The 15,218-nt window shown below is 39.0% G+C and overlaps 1 protein-coding gene across 1 annotated transcript in view; it reads left to right on the forward strand.

Moving 5' to 3' along the window:
• LOC135945377 (uncharacterized) overlaps window positions 1-15,218 on the forward strand; it is a 44,141-nt gene that overhangs the window by 15,918 nt on the left and 13,005 nt on the right. Inside the window, exons 4-5 of the mRNA XM_065493011.1 lie at window positions 1,281-1,977; window positions 10,124-10,246. Coding sequence (XP_065349083.1) covers window positions 1,281-1,977; window positions 10,124-10,246 — 820 coding nt within the window. The remainder of the gene's footprint in view (window positions 1-1,280; window positions 1,978-10,123; window positions 10,247-15,218) is intronic.

Genomic DNA, 15,218 nt, shown 5'->3' on the forward strand with positions numbered 1-15,218 from the left:
AACATATTGGCTAATTTTCAGGTGCGCACTTTTTAAACATTTTAAACACATCTATGAAACCAATTAGTTTTTGCCATCAGATTTGAGTTTTTCCTTGTTTACACTTAGGAGATTGCAGCATAAAATTGAAATGCTTTTTTATCTAAATTGTTGTTGGTTTAGATTGTTTTTAAGGGCTCACTGTTGACATTAAGACAGTATTATTTATTCTAATGCATTTTTCTAGTTGGTGTCACAAAACTTTTGTTGTTGTTCGCTATACATTTTTGTTAAAAGTTGAATTTTGAATCGTATCATAACTAAAAACTATCTGGTTAAAATGATGTCAGGGTCAATTTTATCGGATGCTCAAAATTAATTCATTTTTTTTATTGTTTGCATGTCTCATTCTTTAATAAAGTAATAATGCCCCTAAGATTTTATATCAATTAAAGAGTTTAATAGTCCTTTTTTATTATTAAAATTGTAGCAAAGGGTTGAAAGGGTGGAGTGTACTGAACCATTCAGCTCGTCAGGGGAGGTCGAGACGTTGTGCAGTTTTTGCAATTCTGACAGTTAGAACCCGAGATTTGCCGTTTGAAATGTTGGCAAAAATAAAATTGTTGATTTTTGCCAAAAATTATCATCGCAAAATCTCGGGTTCTAAGGGTCAGAATTGCAAAAACTACCCATCGTTGGATTCATCTCTACCTCCCCTAGATAACCAGGGGAATTTTGGGTAGATTTTTTTAATTTAAGAAGGTGATTTATTTTGCTAAAAAAGCAAAACGACACGATTTTTCTCGTTACTTCAATTCATGGGGTGGAAGGGGGATGAGGGTTAATCACCCAAAAACTCTTTTGGATATCTAGGGGTGGTCGAGACGAGTTAAGCGGTTAGCAATTCCTGCAGTTCTCATAGTCAGAAACAGAGGTTTGGAAGTTCGAAAAATCGGAAAAAATCGTTTTTTTTTGTAATTTTGAAATCGATGTACTTGATAACAGAAAAAATATTCTCAGATGTTTTCATACAAGTTCATTAATGTCAATGGAAATTTTTCAAACACATTTTCTAAATTCGAAAATCCTCAGCTCGCTCCAAAATTTTTATTAGAGACTAAAATTAACTGTAATGACCTCTTTAGGACATCGAATTTAATTGTTGTCAGTTCGATCGGACTCAGCAAGAAGAATCCAAAACACACGATTTTTTCTAATTTAAATTGCACCAGTAGGATCTGAAATTAAATTACAATAAAAAAATGATTCAAGAAATCATAGTTTCCCTGTATGAATTGCAGGCAATGAGCTCTCAGAAGCCAAAGGATTCGAGCGAGAGCAGCACGGAGGCAGCAGCGCCGGCAGGCGCCAACTCAGGTAAGCTGCAGCCGGTGCCGCAGCCGCAGCAAAGTCAGAATCAGGTGGGGAGCTTGGCGGCAGTGGCTTCGTCGGTGGACGGACTGATCAGTTCGGTGAAGCGGCTGCAGACGAACCACACGGCCATGGTGAAGAGCGCGTTCAAGCAGCCGAGCCGGCCGGCCTCGCTCAACAGCTCGGCGGGCAACTCGTCCAGCGGCGACGACAGCGACTCGCCCCTCTACGAGAACGTGCTCGACGCCGCCAACGTGTACGAGAACGTGGCTTCGTCGCCGCCGCAGCACATTTACGATCAACCGAAAATCAACCCCAAATCGGTGGTTGCATTCGACGTCGACGACGAAGCCATTTACGAAAACGTCGACTTCGAGAAGGCCAGCACCAGCAGCGGCGTCAGCGACGAGGCCTTCTACGAGAACGTCGGCTCTCAGAACAAGGGTGAAGAGGTCACCTACGACGTGCCCTGGAACTCGCAGCCCATCTACGCCAACCCCGACCTGGCGGCTAAGAAGGCCAGGAAGCAGCAGGCAGTCACCGCCGAAAGTGTCACCGAGCAGCTCAAGAAGGACGTCGACCAGGATTCGCTCGAGGACTTGGACGAACCGGACATACCCTCGCCAGGTCAGTTGATAGCTTTAAATTCCTTAGAGAAAAAAATTATTGGTTAGGGGCGGAGACCCACCCCCTTGTCCCCGGGGACGGAATTTTTGAGATTTTAATTTAACCTTTGGTTAGAAGTGATCGTTCTTGTTGTTTTGTGTTTTTCACCAAGAGTAACTCAATTTTGGACTTGATTTCATCGTATCTCCCTCCCTTTGGTCATAATTCAAACCTTATACACGAAGTTACTAAAATTGTGCTGCCTTGTGTAGCAGAATAAGCACCAGCCATAAATTCTCCGGAATTAGCTTTCAAAATAAATATATTTTATTTAAAAAAATCGTGTGTTCAAATCACCATTAATGAGAATTTTGTCTAAAAGGGTAACAAAAAATTATCTCCCATACAATTTCAGTCATTTCAGTCTCCAAAAAGCTTTTATTTCCTCGAATTTATCAAACTATGTATCGCCTTTTTCTTTCATTCAAACTCCAACAGAGCATTTTACTAGACAAACGCATTGCTATCAAAACAAACAAGGAAAATGAAGGAAATTAACGGATCCGTTCCAAAGACGAATTCTCGAGTTACTAACCTCTGACGAACAGAATGAAAGTTTTGCTCGGCGATTCGCAAGCTCCAATGCTCTCTTATGAGGACATTTGCATGCTCGAGCAAAATAAATTATTAATTTTTGTTCCCACTCGTCCAAGTTCACTTTCTTTCTTTCTTTCGCTGCGGGTGTAATTAAAAGGCCGTATATTTAAGTGAATGTACATCGATAGAAAATGCATGCGCACACGCGCCTAAGTGAGTGAGTGAACGCGCTAAAAGTAGCACAGATCGACGCAAATCATATTTTCCGTCGTCAATCAGGCGAGTGAGTGCGTTCACTCACGAATTGCGTTCATTAATCATTCACCAAAGGAAGTGAAAATTTTAAATTATAAATAATGCAAATTATTTAGTTGAAGAGAAATCAATGCAAATTATTTAAGTTTCTACGTTACTTTTCATAAAATCAAGCTTTATTTTGGCTAGACAATTGATTCTGGGAATTTGTGTCGAGTTGCGTGTGATCGCTTTGCTCTTCCAAAGGTGGCTGCCTTTTTTTGTTGTAAATTATTGCGTGACTTTCCACGTTTTTGCCATTTGCATTGTGTCCCGACGGAAACGCAATCTCCGCAGACGATCCACACACACGCAGTCACGAGAAAGTGCACTTTTTATATATTGGTGCCACCATAACAACAAACTAACTGCGGCTGCCAGCAAGTGTGAGTGTGTGTATTGCAACAAATATATGACTTTTCGAAGAAGAAAGGAAGCGATCACAAAATTATATTACACCTTGACTTTTATCCTCTCTTTCTTTCGAATGGAAAGTCGTCACTTTAAAAATTGTTCTCTGCTTGTTGCACACTGACTCCTTAAGTCCTTACTGTGAAATCACGATTTATCACGTAACTCCCCAGTTGCGTAGGCCACCAACAGATGGCGCCACCGTATAGTTTGGGTTTTAAGTTATTTTCGCTGCGATTTGAGACTCAATCCTGCCACTGTGCATTGTTCCCTCATTATGTTTTCTTTTGAAGTGCTGAAAACCAAAATCGGTTAAGCTAATCGCCGTAGAATCGGGACAATCACTATTTTTTTTAAATACAAAATCTTTTCCAACATTTCTACGGCGAATGGCTGGACTGATTTTGGTTTTCAGCACGTCTAAAGAAATAATTCTAAAAGCAGAATGCACGGCAGCAGGATTGAGTCTAAATCGCAGCGGAAATTCTTTATAAACGAAAGAAACCTCTGGCGCTATCTATTGATGGATTCGAACACTCAAAATTTTCTCACCGTTGGACCACCAACGTTCATATTATTTTTTGCTTCTCGTGAGTGTCATCAGTCCCAAAACCGTACTGAAACGTCATGAAAGCTTTAAAATACGGCAAAAAAAATGAAAGTAGCGAAGAATGCAGGCTTTTGTGCCTCAATTTTCCGCGAATCGGTGCTATTTTGACGGCGTACGTGTATACGTCTTATTGTTGGCGGCGCGCACTGTTCGTTCCTCTTGCCTGGATGCGCAATATGGTGAACAGTTAGCTGAGGACGCAATGAATCGAAGCACCAAGCTGCCAGTTTGATCCATCGAAACCGACACGCTTTGCTGTGCACAGACGAGAGCAGAAGCAGTCAAATAACACGACTCGCCATTACGTAAGGCACGAGAAAATATTTTCGCAAACAAAAAATATAGACACGTAATCGCGCGCTTCCTTGATTCACAACAACTGCCGTGAGTTATTTTACTAAATTGCTAGCAATCAATAATTCCGTAATCCATTAAATTGATTGTTTAATCCAGATTTTAGCTGACAATCCAGGTAAATTACAGGGAAACCACACCCCCATTTAAAAATTCCCGCTTGTTTTAATCGAAGATATCTAATGAAACGATTTTCCCGCGCTTTTTGACACATGTGACACGCCTTATTTTGAAGAATTCGGCGAAACCACCAATTTAAAGTAATTTCATGGTTTTCCCGCGCCCACTTTTTGAATTATCCGTTGAAACACGCCCTCTTATTTAAAATTCCTATGAGTTACGCCCTCTTCCAGCATTGGTCCTTTTCCACAGAGAATCCGATATACTTGTTTTTCCAGCATGGAAATCGTTTATTTATCGTTTGCAGTGGAGTAAAGACATATAGAAACTGATTATTTACCGATTATATTCTCTTTAAAAACGACATTATCCGTTACAAATTCGAAAATTTCACTGAGAACATAAACAACAAAGACCCCACTTTAAATTAAAGTTTTCATTTCGTATGCATGAGAAATCATTCTATACGGTAAATTAAGCAAAAATCACTTTTGAAGATAACAATTCATTCTAAATGTATCCACATTAAAGGCAATGAAAAATAAGTTCAGTTACTTCTCTTTATTCACGATGCAGTTAATCGCTTAATTTTCTCAATCAGCCGGGCATCGCTTTTAAATTTTTTGTGTGTCTGCCATTGTCAAAAACAGTTTTTCACGCTGTCTGCGTTTTCGTTGGAGAACTGTTACTGACTGACTGAGTGCATTCAACACACCGCGCAGCACAAGAAAAACTCTTTCACTTGAAAGCAGAATAAAATTGCTGCTGGCGAAGCGAAAAGCGTTTTGGCACCCGCCTCGTCTAATGTTTTGTCGTGTGCACGCGCCAGTGAAAATGGTGCAGGCTGCGGCAAAGGTCATTAGACGCACCTGACAGGTCACACAAACAAAGCCTGATTTCCTTAACTGTTAAATGTGTTGCACACATTTCTCCGGCATTGTGCAAATATTTTGTATTATTTAAGGGCTCTGAAAAACCGATTATTCATTTTTTCTTTGACCGTTATGATGTTTTGGCCATTCAATAAGCAGTAATCGTGTTTTTTTAAACTGACAATATTTTTAAATGTGCCGGTAAAAACCATTATTTGATTATTTGATCAGGTTTTAGCCGAAAATGAAAATATCATAAGAAACGTCAACTTTTCCAATTTTTCCTGCGCCTTTGGAACACGTACTACGCCTTTCCTTTAAGGTTTCTTGGAAACCACGCCCCCCATTTGAGAATTCTATCGATTTCTATCTGTCTAAGTCAATTGTTACGATTTCCCGCGCTTTGTGACACGTGCCACGCCTTCTTTTAAACGATATCCGAGGAACTACGCCCCCAGTTCGAATTCCCGTGAGTTATGTGGGATAAAAGGTTAATTTTTGCGGTTATCCTCTTCTATTGTCACACTTTCCACGCCTTTTTTAGAAATTCTCGGGAACCACACCCCCATTTCAAAGTTTCCGCGAGTTTATCTCAGCAAAAACATCGAATATTACGAGATTATCCCGCGCTTTGCCAAAAAGTACCACGCCATATTTTTAATATTCCGGGAAAGAAACGCCCCCATTTCAAAATTCCCGCCTTTTTCCATTGAATATTCCTTTAGAATTTTTACTTGCTCAATAATTCACCTTTCAATAAGCTGAGAAGCACACAATTATTCAGCAATAATTCGGTGATTTTTTTATTAAGTCTCGTCTCGCACTGGCGATGACGTCGATTTTATCTTTCTCTCAGCATCATCATACTGACCAACTTTTTTCCTCCGTATATGTGTGTGACACATTCATTGGGTGCCTGGGAGATGCCGGCCAGCAGCCAGCAGCTTTCTACACACATTCACACACGCGCTTTTGTGCAGCTGGACAGGTGCCATTCAGTCACAGACGAGCGATAAATAAATTCGAAAAATGCACTGCCGCGCACGCGTTATTAATTTTTCAGCTCACCAGTTTGAATTTTCGTGTCAAGCCGTGATCTATATAAATTTCCCCAACGGCTGTTCGAATTGAAAATGTGCCGAACAGCAGCTAAAATTTATTCAATCATACTTATTTATAATTACTGCGTATTCAACGGGTTCATAATATGCCGATTCTGTAACTCTTACTTGTTTCCTACATCCTAAAAATTTCTAGGCACACAAAATATTAAAAAAATTAATTTGGAAAATTCAAAATAAATAAATAAATAAATACAGATCGAGGCAAACATATTTGAACCAATTTATATTTTCCATTGGTTTTCATGATAAATAAAGCGATGAAACAGTCTATAATTATCAATATTTAATTACTATTTGGCAATAGGTAGAGCCCTCAATTCCCTTTCCTAAATACACATTAAATTTGTCTTGTCGGAAGGAGAGATAAAAAATAGCGCAAAATGTAGATTTAATTTCCAACCTTATAGACTAATAGCCTGTTTTATTGGCCCGACCTTGACGCGATGCGTGTGGTTTTTGACTAGTTTCCGTGCCGAAATGTAGGTCATCCTCGAGAAGAGACCTCACTCAGAGGCAGACGCGCTGCAAACTAATCGTCGTAAGCATAGACGCAAATTAACCACATTATGCAAGCTCCACACACGTGTGTGTGCTACTTGCTCTATTTCGCCGGACGCTTAATTCGTTTTTGGGAGTGCAATCAGGTCGGTCCGGGCATTAAAACCTGTTTGGTCATTTGCGTCGGATCTTCTCTCACTTAATTTCCGTAATCAACACACTCGCGACTTTAATTACGCGCACCTTTTCGTGAGCGCTAATTAATTTCAGCTTGTCAGCACTTGACAAATTGCGCTTTTAGCAAGGACTGAGATTAAAAAAAACTTATGAGGGGAAAATTTTACTTTATTTATCGGGATCATCATATCGAAAATGCCTCATATTTGATCATATTTATGGTAAACGACGCTCACTTATTGAAAATTCATGCAAGTTTACAGTAAAAACATCTAATTTCATGATTTTCCTTTTTAAATTTACTATCGTTTCAATTGGAAAAGACTCATGCGGCTTTTTCACTTAACGGCATTTGAACGATTTTTAACTCAAAATCGATTATTTTGTTCCAAAGACCGATTTAAACAACTGGTTTGGTCATTTCCTGATCTCCAAGAGCTCTCGTCATCGCACTCCGCATCATATCTTTGTATAAAATACTAAAATTTGCCTAATTGCACGTCCCTGAGTGGCAAATTGCGCTGGGCTTGTGTAATCACAGACATGACGCAACATAGAGAGGTTTCAAACGAGCAAACGTGATTACTTTTGAGGTGAAACGTGTTCATTGCACTTTTCAAATGCCGCCGCTCTCAATTAATTCCGGCGTATCTGCATAAGAGCTATAATTTGCGCCGAGAACCAACTGACCAAAGCACGTTTCACACGGAAGTGCGCCATAGACTCTTATAATTTCAGGTGCAATTTCATATCAAATTCTTCTCTGACATCAAAATATTTACAAACGAAGGGGAAGAAATAATTAAAATCTTAAATTTATGTTATTTCAGTGCTGTATTTTTGAGGATTTTTTTAGTTATTCATAAAACAAATTTATGCTTAACTGCTTTCCCGATCGAATGACGTCAGCGCCATTTTAAAATTAAGTTATTAAACCTTTGGGTGAATGGGCCCGCATGCCTGTCAATATCCGGCACATTCGACCTCTTTATTTATGCAAGAAGTGCGTTTCATCTTTCTTAATATTATTATGTTTACCGATGCACGCGCGCAATTAATTCAAATCGTGTGTGTGCACCGTGGAGAGCAATTTAAAGTCGGCGCTGATTGCTGTTTGGGCAGCCACCGCGCGCAGATTACAATCTTTTTCTCTCTCTCTCTCTCTCTCTCTCTCTCTCTCTCTCTCACCAGAGAGGCAGCCGCGCATTAACGGTTCTTATCAGCACTCTCTTCCTACTTAGCCAAGCGCATTATGTACAAATATGACGACGGACCTATGGTCTGGTCAGAAATGAGAGAGGCAATAAAAAAAAAAATAATGAATAAACAAAAGCTGGTCAGCGTGGATTCCCCTGCACAAACGACTTGGCTTTATTTTATATTCCTGGGGAATTTCCCTTAATTTGGTAAATAATTGGCTTCTACACGTTGAAGATTTTATAATATCTTCAGTGAAATATAGTTTATTTTCTTCTTCAAAGAGAAATGTCCGATATTTTTCCATATTTTTAACACTAATAAACAAGTTCACTCAAATTCCGTGGTGGAATCTCGCGGGAATTTTGAAACGGGGGTGTGGTTACCCAGAAAACCATAATAAAAAAGATGTAGCACGTGTTGCAAAGCGCGGGAAAATCGGTAAACTTGACGGTTTTACTGAGAAATCGCACGAATTTTGAAATGGGGGCGTGGTACCTAGGTAAAGTTGAAATAGATGGCGTTGCTAAGAGTGTAAAATCGTAAATTTGACGTTTTTATAAAGGTACGGTGGGAATTTAAAAATGGGTGCGTGGTTGCCAGAAAATTTAAAAAAGAAGGCGTGGCACGAGTCACCATAAGCACGGGATAATAGTAAAATTTGACAAATAATATAACTGAGAATCGGTGGGTTTTTTTTTTTTTTTTTTTTTTAAAAAAAGGGAGTGTCGTAATTCACCGGAAAATGGGGAAATTAGGCGTGGCATGCGTTTCAAAGCTCGTGAGAAACTGTACAATTTGAGAAATCATGGAAATGTGAACGTGAGGGTGTGATTCTCTGGAAAGTCCTTTGAAGTTTATTTATAAATAGGGTTTTGGTTTCCCCGAAAATTTATTAAGTAGGTGTGGCACGTGTCTCAATGCGTGGTAGAATTGTAAAGCTGGACGATTTTAATTAGAAATCGTGAGAATTGTGAAGGGGAGGGGTGGTTCTCTGGAAAAGAAGGTCTGGCACGTGACAAAAAGCGCGGGAAAATCTAATTTGACTCACTATAATAGGAAATTCGTGGATTTTTTTTTTGAAAATGGACTGTGGTTCGTCAAAAAATTAAAAAAGAGAGTGTGGCACATATCACAATGCGCGTGAAATTCTTAAAATACTATTATATTTCTAAAAACTCGCGTTAGTTCAGAACATTTATTTAAAGTAAAAAGGGTGGATCGTGTCATACACCGCGGGGAAATCGATAAATTTGGCTCTTTAACATGAAAATCGCGTGAATATTTAAATAGGGGCAACTTTCTTTGAAAATTAAAAAAGAAAGCGTCTCCAAGCGCGGAAAAACCGTAAAATTTGATGGTTTTTCTGAGACAAAGAGCTAAAATTCTAACTAAGTTACCAATTTAAAGAAAAAAAATTAAACGAATTCAAATTATGGTTCATGCTCATATGATGGACTGTTCACCACAGCAGCCACCAAATTTAATTTATAATACTATTATCAGGTGTAATTGGAGCAAATCTATTATTAGAAGTAAAATCTTTCTTTGGTGACTTCCGCGCACTGGTAGTATTATTCATAATTGTCAGTTGAAACGGAGACTTGGAGCGGAATGAGTCATTCGCCACCCTTGACGAAACCACAAAAGTGTTTTCACCCCGTGCGCACCCTTGTCTGGCTCAGCAAGAAAGAAAGAGAGGCGCGTTTAGTCGTGCGCCGGTCGTTGTCAGTGTAAAAACACAAACAGCTGAATGGCCGCGCGTTAGCAAAGTGTGTCAGCAGTGTTAATGTTTGCCAGTCGGCACCCAAATTGCTTTATGATCCTTGGTAAGCCAGGCATCTCGCCGCGCGCATTAATAACGGATCATCAATTTCGAATGTTTATAATTTGGTTTGAATTGGCTGTTGCAGACTACGGCAGCGACGAAGACTTCCAGAGCGGAGACTTCGACTTGTCCGGCTTTTCAGACCCACCGCAAGTCGATTTCCACCACTTCAGCAGCTCCAATGGCAACTACTACAATGAAGACCAAGGTTAGTCCAGATTTATTTCTTTTACTTTACATATATATGTGCATTGTTTTGAGCAAATTTTATATTTATTGACAACAGACATGGATACAAAATTAATGATAACAAAGCCGATCACAGTTCACAGTTTAAAATTGGTGGCTGTACTTCACTTAAAATTAAAACTCGGACTGGACAAAAATTGAAACCAATTTAACGCCCAAAACCATATTTATTGCCTTTTTTTGATATCAATAAGCAAGTGACACAAATTGTTTCATTTTTGCCAATATTGTCAGCACCAAATCACGGGTTTTAACGGTCAGAATTTCAAAAAAACTACTCACCATTCGACTCGTCTTGACGTCCCCTACATAGACAACGGGTTTAGGGGATGATATGATTGCCCAACTAACCCCAATTGACCGTTTTTACCACCTGCATCCTAAAAATTGATAAGTAAAAACGTGATTTTTCTCGTTACTGCAAATGCACGGGGTAACAGGGGGCTGATCACCCTCTAAACCCTTTGGATATCTAGGGCAGGTCTAGATGAGTCGAACGGTGCTCAGTTTTTGCAATTCTAACCCTTAAAACTCTAGATTAGGTGGTTGCAATATTAACAAAAATTGAAAGTTTAATTTTTGCTAACATCTTCATCGCTAAATTTCTGGTTCTAACTGTCAGAATAGTAAAAACTGCACACCGTTAGACTCACCACAACCTCCCCTAGATAGCCGAAGGGTTATTAGGGTGACCAAAACCTTCACCCCTCCCACCCAATGCATTGCAGTAGCGATAAAAATCTGGTTGGTTTGCACTTTCTGCAAACTTATTCACTGATTAAAACCCTCTTCAGCTAAAAAAATCTACCCCAAATTCCATTGGATATCTAGGGGAGGTTGAGACGAGTTGAACGATGTGCAGTTTTTGCAATTCTGACTATTAGAACCCAAGATTTAGCGATTTGAATGTTAGAAAAAATCGAAAGTTTTATATTGCCAATCCAAATCTCGAGTTTTAACCATCAGAATTGCAAAAAACTGCACACCAATCGACTCGTCTCCACTTCCCCTAGATAGCCAAAGCGTTTCGAGGGTAGTCAACCCTCATCCCTCTTCCGCCCCATGCATTGCAGCAGCAATAAAAATAGCGTGTAGCAAAATGTTGGAAAAAAAATTGAAAGTTTTAATGTTTTGGTAATATTGTGCTTGATTATTCGGTCCAATTAATCCTTTTTCTAACGTCTTAAAACCTATAATTTGTCTCAATGTGAAAACAATATTTCCATTACGTAATCTCAATCACGATGCGCATAATTACACGAGTAAAGTTGACGACTAGATATATTTTCTTCTTGTCAGAGCGGAATTATTCTAATTTAAAAATAAAACACGTACTCCTTGAAGAAGGTCAATTTACCAATTAACTAGCTAGCGACACTTACAAATTTTCTAATTTGCATAATAGTTTAGACAAGTGCAACGTACTTGAATGAACGGTACCCTTAAAATTTTACTTACAAACTTTTCTCCGTTCTGCTCAAGTAATTTTGGACACGTAATGCTATAATTTATGTGTAAAATGGCACCACACTTGTCCTGAATTAACTTACTGCATTTAAAATTTACTTTAACTTATGTATTTGGTTCATTTGAAATTTTAGTGACACACTAAGCACGGTCGAATTTAAGTGTCGGATTGAAAATCACCTATGCAGGTGCGATTAGCCAGGTTTTGGTCGAGCAGAGTCCTGTTATTGCCACCTATTGCTTTTAATGCGCTCTAGTTGCTCTCTGCCGTCCCGTCGTCGCTTGCTGTGCGTATTTAATGCGCTTCTCGAAAGTAGCATTTTCGTACAAAACGAGAAAAGAGCAGACACGTATTCAGAATTTTTTGAAAGCACCGCCAGCTGCATCGAACTCCTTTCCTTCTTTTCGGATTAGTCGGCGGTTGATCTCGATTTTCACACCAATGCACGAAACAATTACTCAATAAAAGTTTCGATTTTTAGAGATCTCGCCTTACTATCAAAATTAAAAATTATTATTGTTTCGTTGAATTAACACACGCCCACACGCAATAATTAATGGGTTAGACCTTCACGACTGATAATTTATTTATGTAAAGCCAATAATGTGTTGCGCTTCTTGAAAAGTATTTATCACCAAGGCTGTGAGAGAAATTTGCATCTTAGTCTTCGGCCAGTAATAATTATAATTATGTAGTTACTGGTCTCTGCGCAGCTATCTTTCTTGTAAAGGTCAAGAAAAATATAGCTCTCCTTTATCGCGTAAGCAAAAAGTTATGCAACCGGCGGAGCACGCGCGTACGGCACGTTGCCTAACGCGTCCCCAACTACAAAAAATTCTATATTATCATTATTTTTATTATTTATTTTCTTTTCGCTTACATAATCTTTTAAAAAGTATGCAATTTAAAAAAGCGAGGAGGAGGATTTTCAAATGGGTACGGGGTTTCCTGGAAATTGAAAAAAAGAAGGCGTGGCACGTGTTGCAAAGCGCGGAAATTCGTATTATTCGAGCTATTTACAAACGGAACTCGCGGGATTTTAAATTGGGGGCGTGGTTCCTTGGAAAATAAAAAGAGGCGTGGCACGTGTTGAAACTGATGTTTTTGCTCAAATTACGGGAAATTTAAAAATAGGGGCTTGGTTCCCTAGAAATTGAACAAAGAAGGCGTGTCATGTTTTTTATTTATTTTATTTATTTTACTTTCAGTGTGGTAATACATTCCGGTGGTCTTCTCACAACATAATATAATATGTTGCTAAGCGTGGTAAAACCTTAAAATTCAACCTTATTTACTTACAGATCTCGCGGGAATTTAAATTGGGGGCGTGATTTCAAGCAAAATTAAAAAAGAGGCGTGGCACGTGTTGAAGCTATGACGTTTTACCAAGTTTGACACGCGGGAATTTCAAAATAGGGGCGTGGTCGCCTGAAAAATGATGAAAGAAAGCGTGACACGTGTTGAAAGCGCGGGAAATTTCAAAATTTGACGTTTTCAATTTTATTATGAGCTAAAATTCTTATTGAAATGTTTATTTTTTCAGAAATATTCAAATATAATTGATGGCGTATTGTAGTTTTTAAATTAAATGCCACCACTTAAAGTTTAAATAACAACGGTCAAAGGGTTATTTACAAAGTGGCAGAGAAGATAAAAGAATGCTCAAGTGGTGCGTGGTATTCACTGAGGCGCAGGCTTTTGTGTTAGCGATGCGATATGACATTGTCATTTGAGTCATCCTGCGAGCTCCGGCACGTTTTCAGTTACCTTCTCTCTTCTCTCTTGCACCGCGCTTACTAATATTTATTTTAAGTTTTATCGCCTCGGGTGTTTATTACCTCAGCCTCGCGAGTGTTTGCCAGGTGGGAGTTGTGCTCATCGAATGCTAATAGCAAAGACGCAGCAAAATTGTTTTAAAGGTTGGGTAAATTTTTTCTGTTGTTTGAAGCATGCAGTCAAATCCTTTTAGTTATAGATTTGTTTACTCTTGATAGAAAAATAGAATAATTTGCTAATTAAGGAAATTAAGATTGAAATAAAATAAGACGAAAAATTGAATATCCTAAATTTATTTAAGTTTTGTTAAGAGGATTGATACTGCAAAATCCCGGAAATTCTTGTTTTGGGTTCAGTTGAAGCCAAAGTTGACTGTAAAAAGTTTTGGCTGCATAGTTAGCATGCTTTTCAAAAGGCGGGGACTGTCTCCTTATTTGAAATCCTACTTTATTTCACAACAAAGATCGAGTTTCATTAAATGGTTTCATGCGCTGTTGGACAGATATCGACGAGTGAAATCGAAATCTGCCAAGAAAATGTGCTCAAGCGCTGCAAATTTGGAGAAAATTTGACAAATTTGAATTTCTACTGCATCAAAAAGGTCCTTTTTTAATTTTTAAAAAAATGTTTTTCGATCGACTGCTTATTGAATTCAAATTATTTTAAATCATCGCCCTTTAACGATCTAACGATCCACTTTAATGAGGAATTTTTCTCCTTTTTATAGTCATTAATCAGTCCATTAATTCTCTAAACGCCTTGTTTCAAATTTAGTCATTTAGAAAAATATTTGACCCAAATATCAATCGATAAATTCCACGATTTAGGGAGAAAGCACAAATTTTTACAAGAAGTCTGCACGCACCGGATCACGTACTAGCTTTGAAAAAGTGCGTTGCGCGATGAAATCTCGAGTGGGTGCTCCAGAAAGCAAGCGATCGACCTTCTTTATTCGGCGCTGATTTCCGCGCGTCCATTGTAGTAAATCGCAACGCGCCGATGAATGGCTTTGGTAGGAGGGGGCTGGAGGGACGGTCTCTGCGGCGCCGAGCAGAGCAGAGCAGAGTGGAGTCGAGTCGAGTCAGTCTTCACCTTCACCTGCTCCGCGGCTGCCATGCAATCGGGATAGACGCCAACATGCTGCTCATCGGCACCTTCCTCGGGCTGCTCACCCTGCTCGTCTCCCTTCTCTTCCTCTTCCGGCCCAAACTCGCGGCCCACAAGTCGAGCCGGCTCGATTCCGATCCAGGTAAAAGCCACAAATGGGCGAATTTTCCTGAATTTTTGTTCCGGTACAGAAATTTGTGACAAATCCTTAAATACTTTCAAAAATGAGGGGCAAAAATATTTTTTCTAGATTTTTGAGAATATGCTAATCAAAAATTGTCTATTGTAAAATTACGATTTATTTCACAATTCAGTGAATATTTCCTCACAATTCGTACACCGTTCATAAATTGCGACGAGAGGGATCGAAAAGAGTTTATAATATTTTAATTTTTCGATAAATTTGGCAAAATCTGAATTTTCACTCTTCCTTGGTCCTGGTTTTACGCTAAATTATTAAAAAATTCCAATTATTCGTGCAAATCCGAATCTGGTAACCTCAGCTTCATTTATGCCGCTCGATATCCATCTGCGCTTGCTGATAACGTTTATGATAAGGGAGTTTCTAGCTCTGATTTCA

Source organism: Cloeon dipterum, chromosome X (genome assembly GCF_949628265.1).
Source record: "Cloeon dipterum chromosome X, ieCloDipt1.1, whole genome shotgun sequence".
NCBI classification, from domain to species: domain Eukaryota; kingdom Metazoa; phylum Arthropoda; class Insecta; order Ephemeroptera; family Baetidae; genus Cloeon; species Cloeon dipterum.